The sequence below is a fragment of the Protopterus annectens genome, chromosome 3.part0, assembly GCF_019279795.1.
Source record: "Protopterus annectens isolate FY-2018-M chromosome 3.part0, PAN1.0, whole genome shotgun sequence".
Classification (NCBI taxonomy): Eukaryota; Metazoa; Chordata; order Ceratodontiformes; family Protopteridae; genus Protopterus; species Protopterus annectens.
Window position 1 is genome coordinate 1,906,736,676 of NC_056731.1, and position 22,412 is coordinate 1,906,759,087.

Here is a 22,412-nt window from a genome sequence, read left to right on the forward strand (position 1 = left end):
TTTTTATATGTTTTACCTGACAGACCTGTTCTCAAAGTTGTCGGTTTTGTTCCACGTCTGTACAAGCTGTTAGCAGTTACGTATTAATGTAGTGTAGATATGTTTTTAACACACACTGCAGTCCTGAGTTTGAATGCCACAAAATCCCTCTTCATTTTTGTCTTGAATGCTCTTATACACAGCTTATCAATGCAACAAAATACTGAAGTAATTACAACAGGTCTGCATCTTCTGTTATGCTTTTCTCTTGTTTAAAATGTATCTTCCACATACTGTAATAATAAAAGGCCTTTAGAGATAAAAGTGCATTTTGATTATTGTCTAAAAGTATGTGATTATTCTATGAATTAAATATCCAATAGATTATCTGATATGTAGCATGAACCTCTGCAAGTGCTTTATTTACATGTAGATCTGATTCAGCTGAAAGTATAAACAGGTGGACCCTGGGAAACACTAAGCAGTTATTGACATTAATATCTGTTGTTAGACTTTGTCCTGGGTACAGGAGATCTAGGAAAAAGAGTCCCTGAGGAGAGGAATTATAAAGTTATAGTTCTGAATAAAAATTATTTAAATATATGGTTATGTTTTCAAAATACCTGTTTGTTCTATTCACCATAAATATGCACAAACTAAGCTGTGAAGTCAGGCATTCTGAATAATCAGTTAGACTGCCTGATAGCTGTGAATCTAAATTATTACATTGTACAATGGCTTTTCACTGTAACAAGTAACCAGTCTATAAAACCCAAAACTGTATTTAAAAATTGTAGTATATAACTGTATTTAGCTACATTTTCAGCATAATTCAGTAATATTTAAGTGTGAATGATGCAAAAAATCAGTTTTTGATGATTTGTTTCAGCTCCATTTTTCCAGGACTGTCTGTCTGAAAATGATATAGATGAAATGAACATTGAATTAATGCGTAACAAGCTTTACAAGGTAAAAAAATATTTATATTCTTTTGTGTTCTCCTGTCTTTAATGTTAATTCTTGTTTAACTTGTGAATTAGATGAATTAAAACTATTTTGATAAATTACATATCTTTCTGTAAAATAATATCCTTTGTTGTAGCAATTCTTCATTATTTATTACCATTAGTATATCATTCAGAAGGAAGATAAAGACAATCCCTTGGATTCACTAACAATTGTCTAGGTGGTGCTCTAAGCCTACATGATGTAAGTATTAGCGCGATGAGCAGCAGTGCTAATCAAATATTCATGCTGCTCATCTCACCTACATGTTCATAGGTTCATAGGTTCATACTAGGCTATCTGCCCAAGGGCATTTATAAGCCTAGCCCATAGTTATGTGGCTTTCACCACCCCTTTAGTTTGAAGAAAACTATGCCTATTATTTTGCTGTGCCTCTGTCAAGCAGTGACACTGATGTAATCCCTGGGGTATATCTGCGATCTCCCATCCATTGGTCAAGATTCCTCTTGAACAAGGCCAGTGAGGTGCTCTGCCTCACATGTACTGGGATCTTGTTCCACAGCATAGGGAGTCTCTGGGTGATGAATCTGTCCCTCCAGCACGTTCTATTAATAACCGTGTCAAGGTTTAAGTCTCCCGCCCTTGTGGTTCTGAGGGATCTAGATTTTTTGAGGTGAAGCATATTCATCAAATCTGGGTTTGACATGGCCTTGTATGTCAGGCACAGGTCACCTCTGAGCAAGCGGTATGCGACTGAATAGAGCTGGAGTTCTTTCAGTCGGGCAGCATAAGACATATTTTTGAGACCCTTAATCCTTTTGGTGAGGAACTTTTGGGGCCTTTCCAGCTGCTGCAGGTGTCGGGTCAGATACATTCCGAATGGGGCATTGTACTCAATCATAGGTCTAATGAGTGATGAGTACAGGGGGACGATGACCTCCCTTGATCTAGATGTGAATCCCTTCATGATCAGGTGGGCAATGTAGAAGGTCTTCCTAACTACTTTAGCAACGAGTGTCAAGCGAAGGTTACTGTCAACCTGGGTCCCCAGATCCCTGATAACTTCTTCTGTGCTCAGTGGATTGCCACCTATATGGTAGCTAGGGGTAACTTTGTTTTTCCCGAAGGGTATGACTATGCATTTCTTGGCGTTTAACTTTAGGCCATGGCTCTGGCACCAGTTATCCGTTTCTGTGAGGCCCTTCTGAAGGATATCTGTGTCAGATGTGTTTTCGACTATGGCACCCAGTTTGCAGTCATCTGCAAACTTTGTCAGCCATAACCCTCCTGTGTTTGCTTGTACTTCAGAAAAGTAGATGCTGAACAAGAGTGGACCCAGGACTGAGCCCTGTGGGACACCACTTGTGACTGGCTTAGAGTCTGACATGGCACCAGCAACTCTGACCCTGTGGGTTCTGTCACTTAGCCAGTTTGCAACCCATCTTGTGATGTATGGGTTTACATTCAAGCTGATGAGTTTTTCGATGATACCTGAGTGGGGTATTGTGTCGAAGGCCTTTGCCAGGTCGAGGTAGGCTGTATGGACAGCCTTACCCTCATCAATGGCCTTGGTGACTGTTTCGAAAAAGTCAACCAAGTTTAAAAGGCATGATCTGCCTTTGACAAAGCCAAACTGGGTTGGATCCAAAGTCTGCAAGTTCCCTATGTCTTTACTTATGAGTTCCATTATGATCCTCTCCATGGCTTTGCAGATAAGGCTTGTCAAGCTAATGGGATGGTAATTTCCAGGGTCGGTGGAGGCACCGCCCTTGTGAAGTGGGACCACAGTCGCGGCGCCACTCCTTGGAGTGCGTATCCTGAGGTGAGGCTAAGATTAAACAGCTGTCCTAACTGCGGGTTTAATTCCTCATTGAGTTCGTGGAGTACACAGCCGGGGACACCATCCGGTCCCATGGATGCTGTGTTTTTTGCCTTGGAGAGAGCAGTTCTCACCTGGGCATTAGAGATGTTTGGGGGGCTACAATCCTCTGGTATAGATATCTCTCCTTTTGGGGGGGGGGGGAGAAGTTAGCACTGAACCTGTCAGCCAGTATGTTGGCAATGTGTGTAGGTTCAGTAATCTTCACATCATTTTGAACTAATTCTGAGCATATCTGGGAGTTTCCTCCTAGGTTTCTAACATAGCTAAAGAAGGCCTTATGATTGTCTTTTGAGTCCTTGGCGATTTTTCTCTCAAAATTTGCCTTGGATGATTTTATGAGAGCTCTTAGTTTTTTACTTATAATGATTAAGGGTGTCTTACTTTTCAAGGATTTTGCTCTATCTTGTAGTAGCTTCCTCCTTTTGTTGTAGAGCTTGTTTATGGCTGGGGTCCACCAGACTGGACGCTTGCCTTTGGTACAAAGAGTCTTAGTTTTGTTTGGGATTGCCTGATCCAAGCAGTCCTGTAGGTGCTGGTAGAAGGCATTTGTAAGTGATTCAGCGGTTTGAGTAATGTTTACCACCGGCTCAGGGGCCTTAAAGGAGACCACACTAGTTTTTAGAAGTGTGAAGTCGGCTTTTGAGAAGTTTTTCACTGTGGTCTGTTTTATTTCAGGTGGGGGCAGGATGAGGACCTTCAGCGAGATTAGTTTATGATCTGATCTCACCAGTGAGGGCTATACTTCCGGTGTTGAACATTGTGGTCCCATGTTCGTGATGATGAGATCAAGTATGTTTTCTCCTCTTGTGGGGATGGTGACTAGTTGTTCCATGGCATTTGAGTTTATGAACTCCAGGAACCTTTGGCTAGAGTGTTTGGGCTTGAGTAGTGTTCCCAGTCTATATTAGGGTAGTTGAAGTCACCTAGTATGATGGTGTTTAGAGATACATTTATCCCCTCCAGTGTTTTCAGGAAGGCCATGTGAGGTTCCTGAGTTTGAGAGGGTGGCCTGTAACATGCTACAAATTGCAGAGCAGTTTTGCCTATGGTTAGTTGCACCTGGATGGTCTCTGATGCATCGTGCGTTGCCACCAACCTTGAGGTGTGGGTGTTCTTTATGAATATGGACACCCCCCCTCCTTTCTTGGTGTTGTCCGGATTTTGGGTCCGGAACGCATGATATGAGGTAAAACCTGATAGTGCTGGGGTGCTCTCAGGAGCCTTGAACCAGGTTTCCGTCACAGCACAGACATCGATGTTCTCCATACTGAGAAGGGCCTCGAGTGCGTGCATCTTGAGATTGAGACTTCTGGCATTGAGCAGCATTACCCTTAGATTTTTTTCTTTTTTGTGTTCTAGGGTGGTAGGTTTAGAATTTGAGCCTTGCCTAAAAAAGGCACTATGGGGGTGGCAAGAGCCTTTGCCAATATCCGGAAGCCCAGGGGTGACAGGTGCAAGCCGTCCCTTGTGAAGCAGCGTGGCTTGTCCAGCATGTCATCCCAGGCAGACAGACATTGGATCCCCTTTGAATGACACCAGAATTTAAGCCAATTATTAAAGCTGATCATCTTATCACTGTATTGTGGCATCATTCTAGGTGAAGGTAGGATACTGCTCAAGGTCAGGGTCATACCCGCCTGGGCTACATAATCAGAGAGCTCCTCAATGTCTCTTTTCATGTAGTCCAAGGAGGTACGTCTCAGGTCGTTGACACCAGCGTGGACAATGACTGAGTCGTACTTGTACCTGCTGTTGAGAGACCTGAGTGCTTGCGTTATGTGGCGGATTCTAGCACCCGACAGGCAGTTTACTGTGACCTTCTCCTTACTCAGTCTGGTGAGCGGGACGTCAGTGTGTCTGACTATGGAGTCACCAATGACGAGTGTGTCTGGCATTGTGTTTGGCCTTAAGGGCTGCGACTGTTTGACACTCTGACTGTGTGGTCTATGTGTTGCATGTGTTTGGTCCTGAGGTGGTAGTTGTTTGGGTGTCTGCTTTGGTGGCCTCTGCTGTTTTGGTAGATTTTGATCAGAGCCTCCAGTATGTCTTTGTGTGATTATGTGTATGATTTGAAGTTGTGATGGTACTATGTGTGACTGGGTATGTAGTGTGTGTGGTTACCTTCTCCTCCTGTCTGGTCTTGCCAGTCCTATGTTGAGAGAGCTCAGCCTCCAGTTTGGCCGTATAGTTGCATCTCTCACATGTATTTGTGTTTTGTGGGAGAAGGAGAGGGTTGTCTGTGTACATGAGGCAATTGTAACATTGCCTCAATATTCCCAGGTTCACTAGCTGAGCAGGAGAGGACACTAGCAACTGATCCCTCGACATGCTAGAAGGATTAGATAAAAAGACTTACAAAAGACTCCGGGGGATGTGGGTTCTAGGCTGGTGGAGTACTACCAATAATAACAGTGCTTTATCAAGGTGGAAGTACTGTAGGAGTAAGTGCTAGGCTTTACAGATAGAGAATAGTCTACTTGGGAATCAAGTAGAGATGAACTTTTTAGTTATAGGATATGCTGGTTAGATCAGCAGTACAGTTCGAGGAAGGTAGTTTTAAGGGAAAAATTGAAGAGTGGAATTTAGGTAGCCCGAATAGTTTAACCTTGTTTAACCGCCGCTGCTCTTGTGTGCAACAGTGGCAACTCCGTGCTAACGTGTGCTTTATAGCAGGGGGCTGGAAAAAACAGGAAATGACCCAAAATGGCCAACGAATTACTAGTTGCTGTCTCTAACCACTCCTATGAGGACAAACAAGCAGCTCAGTACTCCCCACTCCCACTGGTGAGTAAAGAAACTACCTCTGGCCACACAAGAAAATGGAGGAACACAGGAACCAAATACAAAGCCCAGGGATCAGCAAAATCTGATCACTGGAACAACTAGCTAGGAAAGTTTAGGAAAGTAGAAGTATTGTTTTGGTTTTTTTAGTTTTTTTTGAACACAGACAGAAAAAATACAGTAAATGCTTTGATTTTTGACTAAAATTGCTATCAGAGGCTGGTACACTTGAGTGTATTAGCCTGTTTGTTACTTTTAAGCAAAACTTTAGCCAACAAGTGCAATCAACAATTTAAGCACAGAAAAACATGAAAATCAGGTAATAAAACAGTAATATAGGCACAAACAGTAGTCATAAAGCACAAAAGATCGAAAAATGCAAAATAAAATGTTTAAAAATACTTATAATCAAGAAAGTCGCTTTTACTGCTCTCTGCTGGCTTAGGAACTCTGCAGGGGACCACGAGGAGCTATGCCAAGTTCTCTAATGCCAGAAAAGCCCGCCAAAGTGTGCTTTATAGCAGGGGGCTGGAAAAAACAGGAAATTACCCAAAATGGCCAACAAATTACTAGTTGCTGTCTCTAACCACTCCTCTGAGGACAAACAAGCAGCTCAGTACTCCCCACTCCCACTGGTGAGTAAAGAAACTACCTCTGGCCACACAAGAAAATGGAGGAACACAGGAACCAAATACAAAGCCCAGGGATCAGCAAAATCTGATCACTGGAACAACTAGCTAAGAAAGTAGAAGTATTTTTTTGTTTTTTTTAGTTTTTTTTTGCACACAGACAGAAAAAAATACAGTAAATGCTTTGATTCTCGACTAGATTGCTATCAAAGGCTGGTACACTTGAATGTATTAGCCTGTTTGTTACTTTTAAGCAAAACTTTAGCCAACAAGTGCAATCAACAATTTAAGCACAGAAAAACAGGAAAATCAGGTAATAAAACAGTAATATAGGCACAAACAGTAGTCGAAAAGCTCAAAAGGTCGAAAAATGCAAAATAAAATGTTTAAAAATACTTATAATCAAGAAAGTCGCTTTTTCTGCTCTCTGCTGGCTTAGGAACTCTGCAGGGGACCACGAGGAGCTATGCCAAGTTCTCTAATGCCAGAAAAGCCTGCCAAAGCGTGCTTTATAGCAGGGGGCTGGAAAAAACAGGAAATGACCCAAAATGGCCAACAAATTACTAGTTGCTGTCTCTAACCACTCCTCTGAGGACAAACAAGCAGCTCAGTACTCCCCACTCCCACTGGTGAGTAAAGAAACTACCTCTGGCCACACAAGAAAATGGAGGAACACAGGAACCAAATACAAAGCCCAGGGATCAGCAAAATCTGATCACTGGAACAACTAGCTAGGAAAGTTTAGGAAAGTAGAAGTATTTTTTTGGTTTTTTTAGTTTTTTTTGAACACAGACAGAAAAAATACAGTAAATGCTTTGATTTTCGACTAAAATTCCTATCAGAGGCTGGTACACTTGAGTGTATTAGCCTGTTTGTTACTTTTAAGCAAAACTTTAGCCAACAAGTGCAATCAACAATTTAAGCACAGAAAAACATGAAAATCAGGTAATAAAACAGTAATATAGGCACAAACAGTAGTCATAAAGCACAAAAGATCGAAAAATGCAAAATAAAATGTTTAAAAATACTTATAATCAAGAAAGTCGCTTTTTCTGCTCTCTGCTGGCTTAGGAACTCTGCAGGGGACCACGAGGAGCTATGCCAAGTTCTCTAATGCCAGAAAAGCCTGCCAAAGTGTGCTTTATAGCAGGGGGCTGGAAAAAACAGGAAATTACCCAAAATGGCCAACAAATTACTAGTTGCTGTCTCTAACCACTCCTATGAGGACAAACAAGCAGCTCAGTACTCCCCACTCCCACTGGTGAGTAAAGAAACTACCTCTGGCCACACAAGAAAATGGAGGAACACAGGAACCAAATACAAAGCCCAGGGATCAGCAAAATCTGATCACTGGAACAACTAGCTAAGAAAGTAGAAGTATTTTTTTGTTTTTTTTAGTTTTTTTTGCACACAGACAGAAAAAATACAGTAAATGCTTTGATTTTCGACTAAATTGCTATCAAAGGCTGGTACACTTGAGTGTATTAGCCTGTTTGTTACACAAGCAAAACTTTAGCCAACAAGTGCAATCAACAATTTAAGCACAGAAAAACAGGAAAATCAGGTAATAAAACAGTAATATAGGCACAAACAGTAGTCGAAAAGCACAAAAGATCGAAAAATGCAAAATAAAATGTTTAAAAAATGTTTAAAAAATACTTATCAAGAAAGTCGCTTTTTCTGCTCTCTGCTGGCTTAGGAATTCTGCAGGGGACCACGAGGAGCTATGCCAAGTTCTCTAATGTTGCAAGAAAGAGCACAGAATATAAACAAAATGCCTTTCATATAGGCAAAGCTCACTACGAGCGCATTTTGTAGCGCAGACATATTAAGGCCAAATACAGGGAAAAAATACAGAAAGAACGGAAATGAAATGGAGGAATTGTACACCAATATACTGCATAATTAATTAATGAAATGGAAATGTTTAAAGTGTACTCATGTACCACAGGCAAATGTGACCAAGAATATAAGAAGCATTTCTTACATAAATCCTACAATATTGATGTAATGAAAATTAATGTCGATGACAATAACACAGTTATGCACATAAATAAAAACAGCCATGCTAATAAAGGATGTGATAGGGATATAAAGCTGCAGTGTAACAAATGGGAGTGAAAATGTGATATATACATTAATTAAATGCCAAACTGAAGTAACAGTCAGCAAGGAGAGAAGATACATTATGGGATGAATGCATAGACTGCAGTTACTACATATGAGATGCAAGCCAACACAACTGGCGTATTCCCCAACTCAGGATGTATACACAAGAACAAAAGGACCTTACAGCTGTAATGTCAGGTATATCAGAAACAGACATGTTTTTACAAAGAAATGACAGTGGCACCTAAAGGAAAGGGTTCACCACCTACTAGAATGTAATAGATATACAAGTGTTGTATAATTATGTAAATACTAAATGCTAATCTAATAACACACAATATACATAAGTGACAAACTACAAGACAGAGTTAGCAGCACAACAGGTAGCATGATTAGATGACATACCATGAGTTCAGATTTTCAGATTATCCATTGGTGATTTGCAAACATCTCAGACATCTTTATACTGGGCATGTTCACATGGAATTACAGGTAACAGTAACATAACAGCAGTAACACAATAGAAGGTGTAATAACAGAGGACCAATTACAGTTTCTGATGGTCTGGTAGCATGGCATACAGTTAAAAACATTTATGGAATCCCTCATCTGCCATTAAGCTGTATAGTGTGACGAAAACAACTGCAGTAATAAAAACATGTCTGGGTGAAGACATTCAATACAGAGAATAATTATTTTGTGAATAGGTAATGCATGTGAGCAATGAATGGCATATGAAACATTCACATCTTGCCATATTTGAACACATGCCAAGATAGATATCAGAAAGATAGATAACATTCATGATCGCCACAGAAATACTCATATCGATCATGTCATGAAAAAACCCTTGAAGGGCTATACTTTCCTATCATATAAGGTATATGGATGACCTACCTTGTAGAACAAGGCCTGAAAAAGGTGTCCCTCTCAGTGTGTCATAACTATTATCTGTATGTAAGCCACTGTTGTCTGACAGACAGATGTTACCAGATTCAAGTTCCTGTCTAATATACAGGGCTCTTGAGAAAGAGCTCTGTACTGGCTACATGTGCCACATCAGGTAGTAATGCAGACTGTCACAAATAACTGAACTGAATGCAGGAATTAGGATAGGAGTTAAGAATATAATATGAAGAATTGGATTTAGTCAGAATGCTGGAAAAGAGTTACACATGTTACTCTCCATACAACAGTAATCATTCCAGTATCAATGCACCTTTGACAAGTAAGCTGTTTCCATCATGTAGGACACACACTGCCCCAGAACTGAACCATAGTTTATCTGTGTAGGTATGCTATACAAGCTGGTAATCAATGCATGTGCCACAGGAGCACACATATCAGGTTGTTTCACAAATAACCATTTCACTGCCATGCAATCACAACCTGTGATGATACATCATTGTCCAACATAAAAATGTTTAACAATAAATAGAAACAATGGTGTTTATGTAACAACAGTGCATTCATACAATGTAGCTCCTTTCAGGAATGGAACAGCAAGCTATGTGACTCTACTGACTGATGACATGTGGATCAACCACAAGCACCACAAAATAAGTCTTAACACTGTTGTGACACTCCACCTGTGCTTACTTATTACATCGGATATATGTGTGGTAAACAGTCTCTAAGATAAAAGGGATGGGGAGGCCTCTACCACTGTAAATGGGCACATTATAACTGTGGTAGATGCCATTCATGCATTATAGTATAAGGCCCAACAATGTTAGCAGGCACAGAGCGTGGATGTTAAATACATAACTATTTGACAACAGAAAATGTATGATATTCTACATGGTGAATGCACCTCACTAAAAGTTTCACTACAATTGTGAGATAAATCATTATGTGAAGGCATTACATTATGTTATTGATACAAGTGATATGTGTGCCTGCAATTGCTATACTAAGTCAACAGCATGCAGCATGTCATCACATTCCCTCATGGCTTAAGTTAACACTTTCTACATATCTTATGTAAGGAAAATGCAAATACATGTCATCATTAGTCTGAATAAAAGCATTGCTGTGTGTGAAATTATCATAGCTTTTTGTTAGAGAGAACCACATCTATACATGTACATGGCAAATGGGTTTGATAACAGTGTTAGTGACATGGACAGTCACAGTAAGATTAACATAATGTAATCTGAGCAATAATGGCTGGATATGAAATAACTACACAAGATCACAAGCTAAGGATTAGTGCCTGAATCACAAGCACCACACTGCATGTTGAGGTACAACTGGGACTGTGCACAGTTAATTGAATGACATCACCAATGTTTGTTAGCTAAATGCTAAAAAGAGATCAACGTGCACAATAACACTGTACAGCTACACATCATATATGTCTTTAAAGAATAGTATACACAGTATGATGGTGAAAGACACACTCACAGCAGGCCACAAACATCCTACATATGTAGTTAGACAATGTACAAAGCACAGTATCAAAGTTACTCAACACAAGATAATTCACACTCCAAACGTGAGATACTGTAGGTATGGTAGCATTATGTAATCATTGCGTGGCCAAAACATTATTTTCCCTGCAGATGGCAGAATTTGCTAGCATCACACAGTCATACTGTAAATCCAGCTTATCACCACAAGTATACATAAAGGGGTCTACTTCAGATGACTGAAGTTTTAAAACTTAGAACATCATATGGCTGAGGACCAAATGACTGAAGTTTTGAAACTTCGAACATCAAATAATAATAAAAAAAAGTTTTATTTTAAAATTTTCCAGGGGGCAAGCCCCCACTTTACCACCTACTAATTAAATATACCAACTCTGAGATCACACTACAGCAAGGAAAATGGTAAACTTCCCATTCCACTCTGTATGGCAATCTCCATTCAGAACATTCAAAGTTTCAAAACTTCAGTCATCTGGTCTGCAGCCATATGATGTTCAAAGTTTTCAAACTTCAGTCATTTGAAGGGGACCCACATAAAAGTGGCCAATTGTATATGACAGCAGTCAGTCACTTGTATATGACAGCAATCAGTCACACTATTGAAGCAGTGATGAACTCAAACCACTTACCTATTCACTTACACCATCTACACAGCACATCATAAGCAGCCAGTACCTCAGGAGAATACAATGAAGGGCTGACATAAGCAGTGCATTGCCAAAGAGATGTGTCTTGTAAAATGAGTTTTCCAGCCATCTGGAGCTGTAAAAGTTGCTACTGTTAGTGTGTGTAAAACAATCCTGAATTCATTTGCAGTCACAACTATAGAAGTTATGCACTATTGTATTGTAACCTCCTACCTGTCTATTTACACATTCTAGAGAATAGTGTAAGACATGCAAGCATCACATGAGAAGTCTGACATTTAAATAGTGACAGTTCACTTGTGAAAGAATGACCTCATCAGTGTGTTGTAATTGTGTGCTCTTATTACAGCCCCATAAAACACCTGTTATTTGAAAAATGGAAGTGTTCTCCTCCCAACCCACTTAAAAGTTTGCATCACTTTCCCTCTAAAAACATTAAATGGGTATTTTTTTCAGTCTGTGGCATTCTTATTGGAAGGATTAATTTAGACAGTTGCGGACAGAGTATAGCCTAAATCAGCTATGTTTTTCTTTAAGTAGTGCCAAGAAAATTGTACTCAGCAGAGTACACCCACTATGCACAGCTACACCTTTGTGTTGCAAAGAAGTTCTGGATGTGAAAGGTAAGATTAGGGGAGGTTGAAGTCATGTAGCAGTTTAAAACATTTATCCAAAGTAGAAGTTGATAGTGAGTCAACTAACTGTAAACATCCCCACTTACACATGCAAGTTCACTTCTACATATCTAGTTAGGCAATGTAGAAAGCACTGTATTAATCACAAGCACCACAGGAAAAACCTGACTCTTAAGGGTAGACAGTATATTTTTGTCAGGATGAACTCATCAATGTGTTTCACAGAGGATGTTTCAGTAAAAATTGGGATAATGGAGTTGTGTACACATTTCAAAGCAGTCAGTTTATTTGAAGTGGATATAGCACTAAGTGTCGCATGCAGTTTCACACACACACACACACACACACACACACACACACACACACACACACACACAAGTCTTCCATGTTGGGCATCAAACCTCCTACTTATTCTGTTACACACCATCCAGAGTACTGTATTAGTCACAAGTTCCACTGGAAAATTCTGACTCTTAAGGTTAGAGGGTGCACTTTTGTCAGGATGGCCTCATAAGTGTATTTTATATAAGATGTTACATCCAAAAGGGATAAGGGAGCAGTGTGAACAGATAAATGTATTATTCTCAAAGGACGTGGCTAGAGCATCAAATGTTACACACAGTCTAATATACACAAGTCTTCCATGTTGGGCATTGAACCTCCTACCTATCTAATTACACAATCTAGAAAGTATAACTTGTCCTTTTGAATTTCATACTTTGTAATGTGGAGTTGTGAGAACGGTGAATTTTTTTTCTTTTTTATACTTCCAAATTTGTACTCAGGATGTCTCTGCTGAAAAGGGGCACTAGCTCAGATGGACTACCCCAGTCAATAAATGTCAAATAAATAAATAATAAATATTGTATTAGTTGCAAGTGCCACTGGAAAAGTTTGAAATTAACTATGTGAAATAGGACATTTGACATTTTTTGAAATCTACTGTTGGAACAGATGGTCATATTAATTACAGGTTATACAACAAATGCATATGTGGGCACAGGACAATGTAACATCACTACGATTGTCAAATTTAATTACATAGTTCTCTACTAACATTTATTCATGTACATTGCATTAGTGGGAGGGATACTGACATGTTTCATGTTATGGAATGATGTTGTACACCACTGGATCATCAATCAAACTTTGCTGCAACTTCATGCCGGGATGATTACACCCTTGTATTGTTTCATACTTGTACTATGTGCATTGTCAAGACAAACATGTAAGCCATACATAGGATATTGCACTACAGAATAACAGTGATGAATTATGTGAGTATAGGTTAATCCAACATGTAACACAGTTGTAGTCATAAACACTGCATAGCAAACATATATTAAATGACTGAATTAATTGAGTCATTATTCTGAAATCAAGATCACCTGTTGACAAAAGAGAGACATACAAATGTTGTGCAACCTAAAACGAGAATTGATTATATTCTGATTTTTTTATTCAAAAAATTTTTTAAAAAACTTAAAAAAAAATGTAGTGCTGCCAAGCTGAATTGCATTGCTGATGGCAAGGTATAAGCACGTACACTTCTTAAGACTGGAGTGGTATCCTTCAAGGCCCCCGAGCCAGTGGAAACCACAACCCATGCTGCTGAAACCCTTACAAATGCCTTCTACGAGCACCTCCAGGAATGTATGGATCAAGCAATCCCTAATAAAATCAAGACCCTTTCCACCAAAGGCAGGTGCCCGGTCTGGTGGACCCCAGCCATAAACAAACTCTACAACAAGAGGAGAAAGCTACTACATGACAGAGCAAAATCCCTAAAAGGGAAGGCATCTCTGATCAATACTAGCAAAAAACTACGATCACTCATAAAATCATCCAAGGCCAACTTTGAGAGAAAAATCGCTAATGACACAAAAGACAATCATAAAGCCTTCTTTAGCTATGTTAGAAACCTGGGTGGAAACTCCCAGATATGCTCAGAATTAGTCCAAAATGATAAAAAAATTACTGAACCCACAGACATTGCCAACATACTGGCAGACAGTTTCAGTGCAAATTTCTCCCCCCCCCCCCCAAAAGGAGAAATATCTATCCCACCAGAGTCTAGCCTCCCAAACATCTCAGATGCCCAGGTGAGAGCTGCTCTCTCTAAAGCAAAAAACACAGTATCAATGGGACCGGACGGTGTCCCCGGCTGTGTGCTACATGAACTCAATGAGGAACTAAACCCACACATAAGGCTGCTGTTTAATCTTAGCCTTACTACAGGATACGTACCCAAAGAATGGCATACGGCAACTGTGGTCCCACTCCACAAAGGCGGTGCTTCTACGGACCCTGGAAATTACCGCCCCATAAGCTTGACGAGCCTTGTCTGCAAAGCTATGGAGAGGATCATAATGGAACTCATAAATAAAGACATTGGGGACCTACAGACACTGGATCCTAATTTGGCTTTGTCAAGGGCAGATCCTGCCTCTTGAACTTGGTCGACTTTTTCGAAACAGTCACTAAGGCCATTGATGAGGGTAAGGCAGTTCACACAGCCTACCTTGACCTAGCAAAAGCGTTCGACACAATACCCCACTCGGGCATCATAGAAAAGCTCACCAGCTTAGATGTAAACCCATATGTCACAAGATGGGTTGCAAACTGGCTCAAGGACAGAACACACAGGGTTAGAGTTGCTGGTGCCATGTCAGACTCTAAGCCGGTCACGAATGGTGTCCCACAGGGCTCAGTCCTGGGCCCCCTCTTGTTCGGCATTTATTTTTCTGAAGTGCAGGCAAACATAGGGGGATTGTGGCTGACAAAATTTGCAGATGACTGCAAACTGGGCACCATAATTGACACTCCATCAGACACAGACATCCTCCAGAGAGGTTTCATAGAAATGGATAACTGGTGCCAGAGCCATGGCCTTAAGCTAAATGCCAAAAAATGTATAGTCATACCCTTTGGGAAAAACAAGGTAACCCCTAATTACCACTTAGGTGGTAATCCATTAAACACGGAAGAAGTTATCAGGGACCTGGGGACCCAAGTTGACAGTAACCTCTCTTTTGACACTCACATTGCCAAAGTGGTTAGGAAGACCTTCTACATTGCCCACCTGATCATGAAGGGATTCACATCCAGATCAGGAGAGGTCATTGTAGCCCTGTACTCTTCACTTATCAGACCAATGATTGAGTACAACGCCCCATTCGGAATGTACCTTACCCGACACCTGCAGCAGTTGGAAAGACCCCAAAAGTTCCTCACCAAAAGGATAAAGGGGCTCAAACATATGTCATACGATGCCCGACTGAAGAAACTCCAGCTCTATTCAGTCGCATACCATCTGCTCAGAGGTGATCTGTGCCTGACATACAAGGCCATGTCCAACCCGGAATTAATGGACATGCTCCACCTCAAAAAATCCAAATCCACCAGAGCCACGAGAGCAAGAGACTTAAACCTCAACACGAATATAAATAGGACGTGCTGGAGGGACAGATTCATCACCCAGAGACTCCCTACACTATGGAACAGAATCCCAGTCCATGTGAGGCAGAGCCCCTCACTGACTCTGTTCAAGAGAAATCTTGGCGAGTGGATGGGAGATCGTAGGTCTACCCCAGGAATCATCTCTGTATCACTGCTGGACAGAGGCATAGCAAACTAATGGGTATAGTATTCTCATCCTAAGGGGTGGTGAAAGCCACACACACTCTGGCTAGGCTTATAAATGCCCTAGGGCAGATAGCCTAGTATGAACCTATGAACCTATGAACATAATAATATCATGAAGTTTTGAACTTAGAGGGGAAATTAGCAGCAGTCTATGTTGCTTTATGCTGACCTTCATGCAAAGATCAGTACAAGATAGGCTTCACAATAGGTAGCAGACACATTAGTATAGCAGCAGGATAATGATGTGTTAAGTAAAGGTGTAGGCAGCATTTACATAAATTCACAGGAATCAGACAACACATTCTGAAACATTTTTTCATTCATCTGTATTCAAACAATTACAGCATGCCAAGAAAAAAAAATTATACCTGAGTATTATGTAAGCACACCATGTAGGAAATCATAATTCTAATATGTATTATTTGACAGCTGATTTCATCAAAGGTGAATGCAGGTATTCATCTTCATTACCATATTCACGACTGCACTCTGTACATGCAAGTCTTCAGCTTGTTGCAAAGTACATTAAACTGACAAAACATAGCTTAGCACAGTGGTACAAAGTGTGCCTGAGTAATGCAGATGGCAACAAAAATCACAAGCTATTACCATAAGCTATGTGCTTTCAGTTAGCCTTAGTTGCAGCCATTGCCCATCATCAGACATTGCACAAATGCATGTTGGAAGATTAGTGATACAGAAGGGAGAAGATCCTTCGACAGGGTGACATGGAGGTACTGACTAAGTAGATTATGACAGAAGAAGGATAATGGTGGCTCATAATAATATTATTATTGCTCCAAAAACAGTCAGTAACACTTAGCTAATGGCTGGATTAGATCCCTTGAAATTTGTCAAAACTCTTTCTACACATGTGAGCATTAGCACATTATACGACAAATGAATTACTATGCACAGCAATAAAAACAGCACAGTGAAGCAGAATGACAAACAATTAAAGCAAAGTGGTAAACACAAATAGATACAGAGAGATGCAAACAGGAATCACAACAGTATGTTTTGTGGAACATGTAGAAACATCTGTATGGTGTTTTAATCTCGCTTGTTAAATCATCATTAATTCATCAGGCTCTGCAAAATAAAGTGCTTGCTATAGGTACCAATAAGAGTTAGAAGAGTGCAATAAAAATGAATATCTAACCAGGATAAGGTTGACTTAATAAGCCTCCCTGTTGGGGCTGCAAAGTTTTTGAAAATGATGTCTTGCTGCACTATTCAAATGTTATGTTAAGAAAATGTTTTATATGGAGAGACATGCAAGCATTTTCAATTAAACATATGACAGGAATATGAAGTGTAATGATTTAATAAACTGGCCTACAAGTGTATTCAAATACATGGCACTATGCAAAAACATCAGTCTGCAAACAAGGTAATTATCTCAACATGCCACATAGGAAATTCTACTTTAGTACATCCAGCAGCCTAAGAACTGTCACATTAAATGTTCCACAATACTACCTGAATGTCGAAGTATGCCTATCTAACATGCTAGTACTTAAGGGAATGAAAATAAAGTTCAAGCTTGAATTTGCACATGGGTCATACTTACCCAGTGCCTTGCAAGTTAATTTGTCCTGGTTTACCTCATGGTTTGCATCTATCTCCTCTGCAGCTGTATGGTACAAAAAGAAAAGAAATATATATGAAAGCATAATAAATACATGTAGTGGCTGGCTAGATCATTAGTACTATATCATAGACAGGTTATGGATCAGTATACTTACACAACTAAGGGGGTGTTTGCAGTCCTAATCAGCTTATGAGGTCCTACTTGTATTTCTTAAGGTCACTGTAGCAGTGACAGCATTGTTCCCCAGTGTGAGGAATTCCTGTTGCATTGGAGACTGCCTTGGCTAGGCTATTACAATCCTCAGCCATATACTGAGACCCAGTATAATGCCCCCTGCAGCAGCCTACCACTGTAGTGTTTTGCAAGTAGTGACACTAATATCCTGGACTCCTCAAAGCCATACATTTGTGCTCTAAATTCAGCACCTTTCTTGCCCTCACTAGCCATGCTTGCAAAATTCAAGCTAACAAAATATGGCTGAATTGGTGCCCACTGCAGATCTTGCATATTTCTGGTATAGTGCATAGATGAACAGCTTTGCCAACTGCATTTGCACAATTGTAAGCAAATGTTTCATTAGCAGATGCACTGGCACTACTGACATCACATAGAAGTACATGTGTGAAACATGGCGTTGAGCTTTGCCATGTGTGATGCTCAACCTATTGACACAGGTTCAAGTGTTCAAAAATGGATTGCTTAATGGAATCGCTTTTAATCCTTGACATTTGGAAGGACAAACAGGATGATTTGTGATGGCTTACACAATGTTAAAATAGTATTGTACCAGCTGGGAAATGAACCCATGGGATAAAGCATGCAAAAAGTTAAGCTTTTCTTATTAACTGATATTGCCACAGGAGAACTACCTCTCCAGTGTGGAAATTAGATCATAAACTAATTTCAGAATAAATGGAGCTACACTTGAGACACTTATACTGCATGTGTGTGGTTTTAATTAGTTCTGGGAATGTATTCCTATGTAAAGTAAATATATATCTGTTTGCAAATATATTTCATATGGATGCAGTTGAATGTGCTGATTAATACAGGTTGATTTGTGTTACATATTACTTCAAAAGACATAACTTTCCTAAACACATAGTTGGGCTATGTGATGAGTCATGATGGTTATAACAAAATTATTGTGCGCACTACACATATGCAAGTGAATTCTGTATTAAATATCAAAACTGTCATAATGAAATATGCTAAATAGAAAATTTAATTGTGCAAGGATTACTGATACATTGCTTTCAAAAAACAGATTTACTGTAATCATTTTTCTTTATTGTTAACAGCCCTAATAAAAATGTTGTGAGAAATGGTCTTCTTACACCCTTTTAACTTTTAACCAGCTGCATTCTTTATCTAAAGTCACTTCACTTACACCTTGTGCCACATAGATACCTATGTGAGTGGTGGAATTTACACTGCCAGTACTGTTCAGAGTGGTGAAGAAAGTGCACATTGCCAAGTTTGTTCACACTACCTAAGGCAGCCCAAACTATATGTTTCACTTTTTTCCTTAAGTAGAGAACCATGTTTGTAAGCTGCCAAACAGACAGCAAATGTAAATTAAAATGAAAAAAAAAGAAAAAATGCATATTGTGAATAATTACAATGGGGTCTCTAAACAGGATTTGAACAAACCTTCATGTGCCTTCTCTCAACTCACATGAGGTACACCTTATGCCACAGAGACAGGTATGTGACAGGTGGAATTTCTCCTCTCAGAACTGTCCAACATGCTGAGGAAAGTCCACTATTGCCAGGTGTGTTTGCACTACCTAAGAAAGTCTAAACTAAATTTTTCACTTTTTCCTTAGTTAGAGAACCGTGTTTGTGCACTACCAAGTGGAGAGCAACTGCAAATTAAAATGACAAATAAAATTTTACATTTTATTTAGTTATTTTTGTTTAAAATTTGTTTACCTGGAAAGTCTGACTGGGAAACAGAGCCCATTTTCACCGGAAGACTGGGGAGATAGGCTCCAGAGCAATGTACAATTAACATTGAATATAAAATACATCAAATACAGACTGCCTATATTTCAGAATTACAAAAGATACTAAAATAAAAAGATAGACATTGTGTATTTTATACAAGTACCTAAAGCATAAAATTTTGAAATCACATGGAATAGAGGGCATTATGAAATCCCATAGAGAGGAGCTGTAACAACTTGTATAGTGAAAGTAAAAACATGAGATTTCAGGTGGTCTTAATATATGACATTCTTGACTAGTTCACATAGATATGCTTATAACAATATAACTAAAAACTGTTGAAATCAATTAGTATGGGTGGATAAAAGTAAAGAATATAAATGCAGAGTATGAAGAGGGAGAAAATATGTAGTTTATTTCCTAGAAAAATAGAGTGAGAGAATAGAGAATAAAGGAAAAGTGAGGAGTATAGTAAGATGGGGGAGAAGTATGGATGATAAAGGGTATTAAAGGTAGAGAAGTAAGTGGTAAAAGAAAGAAAATGTATGAAGTTTAATTTTGTGTGCTGGACATAAAGTGGATGATCAGTCAATATAGACATAAATAGTTAGGAAGATTAGGAATTTATCCTGGGGTGGAACATGATCTAAGTCAGTTATTACTCAGGTAGTCCTTAAGTAGTTTCTTGAAGTGAGTGCAATTCACATATTGTGAATAATTGCAATGGGATCTCTAAACAAGATTCGAAAAATCCTTCATGTACCTTCTCTCAGTTCTCTTCAGTTACCCCTTGCACCACAGAATTTGACATCTGTCCAGTTTATTCTCTGAAGTAAGTACTATCCATGTTATGGAGGGCTCTATATAGGGCAGCCTAAACTAAATGTTTCACTTTTTCCTTAGGCAGTGAATCATGTTTAATGCTGCTGAGCAGAGGAAAAATGGAAAAGACATTAGAAAATAAATATATGATAGAGAAAAAAAACAAAAAGTAAATGAAATACAGTGAATTGGTATATGTAGCAATAACCAAAGCAACAAGTGCATTAAAGTGGAACATTCATCCTTCTCACATCTCCTTTCAGCATTAGACATGTAGTTTGTGGAACACATTATCAGACAAATAATGTGAAAGTGGACAGACAAAAGATCACATTGTTAGCAATAGTGACAACAGTTGTTTTTCAAACAACATAACGTGATTAAATATGTATTCAGACAACCCTCTGTAAAATTATCCTTTAAGTGTATTCAAACCATGCATCACATATCATTTTTCTCTAAGCTCACTGCACTTGCACATTGTGCCACACAGAAAATACCTGTCAGGTATATTTTCTTTCCTGAGTACTTTCCAGAGTGCTAATAGCTGGACAACACTGCCAGGTTGGTTTGCACTACATAAGGCAGCATAAACTAAAATGTTCACTATTTTCCTTTTTTAAACACCTCAGTGTAAACCCTGGATCGAGATGATTGTCACTGCTGAAGTGACACCCCAATCCTATGTGCAAAATGGGAAAAGGAATTTAGGATGGATGGATGGACTGAATTATCACTTGTGACACAGGAAAATTTACATTTATACTAAAGCAATCACACTGTATTAACAAATTAATATTAACACACATTATACTTCATATATATTGATATATATCATATAACCTAAGCATCATTACATAAATTATTCAATTACTGCCCCTTTTTTTAAACAAGAAACATCTTTATTAAATCATCACAACATAAACATACAGAAGAAAACAAACCATACCAACACAATCCTAACTGCAAGCACTTTACATCACAGACCACACTGACACATTTCCCAGTTGCAAACATTATACATCACTTATAATCTACCCAATCATTTCAGTCAAACATTATATAGCTCATGTAAGTCCTGCCTTCTTTTAAATCTCATTCCTCCCCTGTATGTATTGTTCCCACAATTAAAGTTAAGCCATGAAAGGGAATTGTTCACTGCCGAGTAGTGTGCAAATGCAGAAGGCAATATTTAGCAGAAACATTCAAATAGCTTTTTCAGGATAACAATTTGAAGACACATTAAATGAATCCCATTGTATACATAGCAATGAGTTCAGCTGGTACTGCATTGCAGTGATACATTCAGCCATCTCAGCTCTCACTGACACATCAGTATTATCATGCATGTGCTACAATATAAGGATATTAGCTAATGCCATGGGAATGGAGAAGAGCACAGGGAACAACAGAAATGCTTTCATTGGTCATATAATACAGTCAATTAATATTTACATAATTTCAAATGACTTATCTGTCAATACTAACCTTACTTGAGTTTTCCACATCCACACATCCATAAAACATAATGCATATCAAGATTTAATATGAACTCCTTAAGTAAAATGATCTAGGAAACAGGTTTCAGTCCCTGCATCACCTGCACTGTTTCCCTATGCTCAATGCATTTGCACAATATGCCACATAAATAGGAGTGTGACAACTTTAATTTCTTCACTTAGTACTGTTTAGTCTGCTGAGGAAAGCTCTACAATGCCCATCTTCATTGTGTTATTGACAGCAGCCCAAATAAAATTCATCAGAGTTTCATTTTCAGCAGTCAAAGGGAGTTCAATGCTATTGACCACTGCCAGTCAATGGAGTACAATGCCATATGACATGCAAATGATATAAGAAAAAAGTTAGATCAAATACACATGTATGTACATGTCACATGTGTAAGCAACTTTGCTGTCTTGCAAAAGGGACATGTATAGATTTGAACTCTCAAACAGGGGTATTGAGAACAATCATTTAAGAGTATTTCAAACAGTTGCCACAGACAAAAACATATATTAACAAGGAGAAAAGAGTTTAGATGTAATGATATTGTTACATTGTATCAAACCACATTGAAAGTGCAACAAAAACATGTTAGGCAAGTTGTCCTTTCTGATTTGGCAGTAAATGTCTTAATGATTGGAGTATTGCAAAAAGTTAGGATACCTAATAATCACACAATATTAAACAAAGACTGCAAATATTGCAGGTGTATCCCTTTCTTTCTTTCTTTCTTTCTGTATGATGCCTCATTCCCTCATCTATGCTTTCTTAATACCAAGTCTATATCTGTTTTATTGCCATATGTTATCTTTACCCATGTTTAAAGTACTTCCTTGAG

The 22,412-nt window shown here is 39.0% G+C and overlaps 1 protein-coding gene across 1 annotated transcript in view; it reads left to right on the forward strand.

The window, feature by feature from the left end:
* ATP6V0D2 (ATPase H+ transporting V0 subunit d2) overlaps window positions 1–22,412 on the forward strand; it is a 358,513-nt gene that overhangs the window by 261,538 nt on the left and 74,563 nt on the right. Inside the window, exon 4 of the mRNA XM_044065990.1 lies at window positions 869–948. Within this exon, the coding sequence (XP_043921925.1) occupies window positions 869–948 (80 nt within the window). The remainder of the gene's footprint in view (window positions 1–868; window positions 949–22,412) is intronic.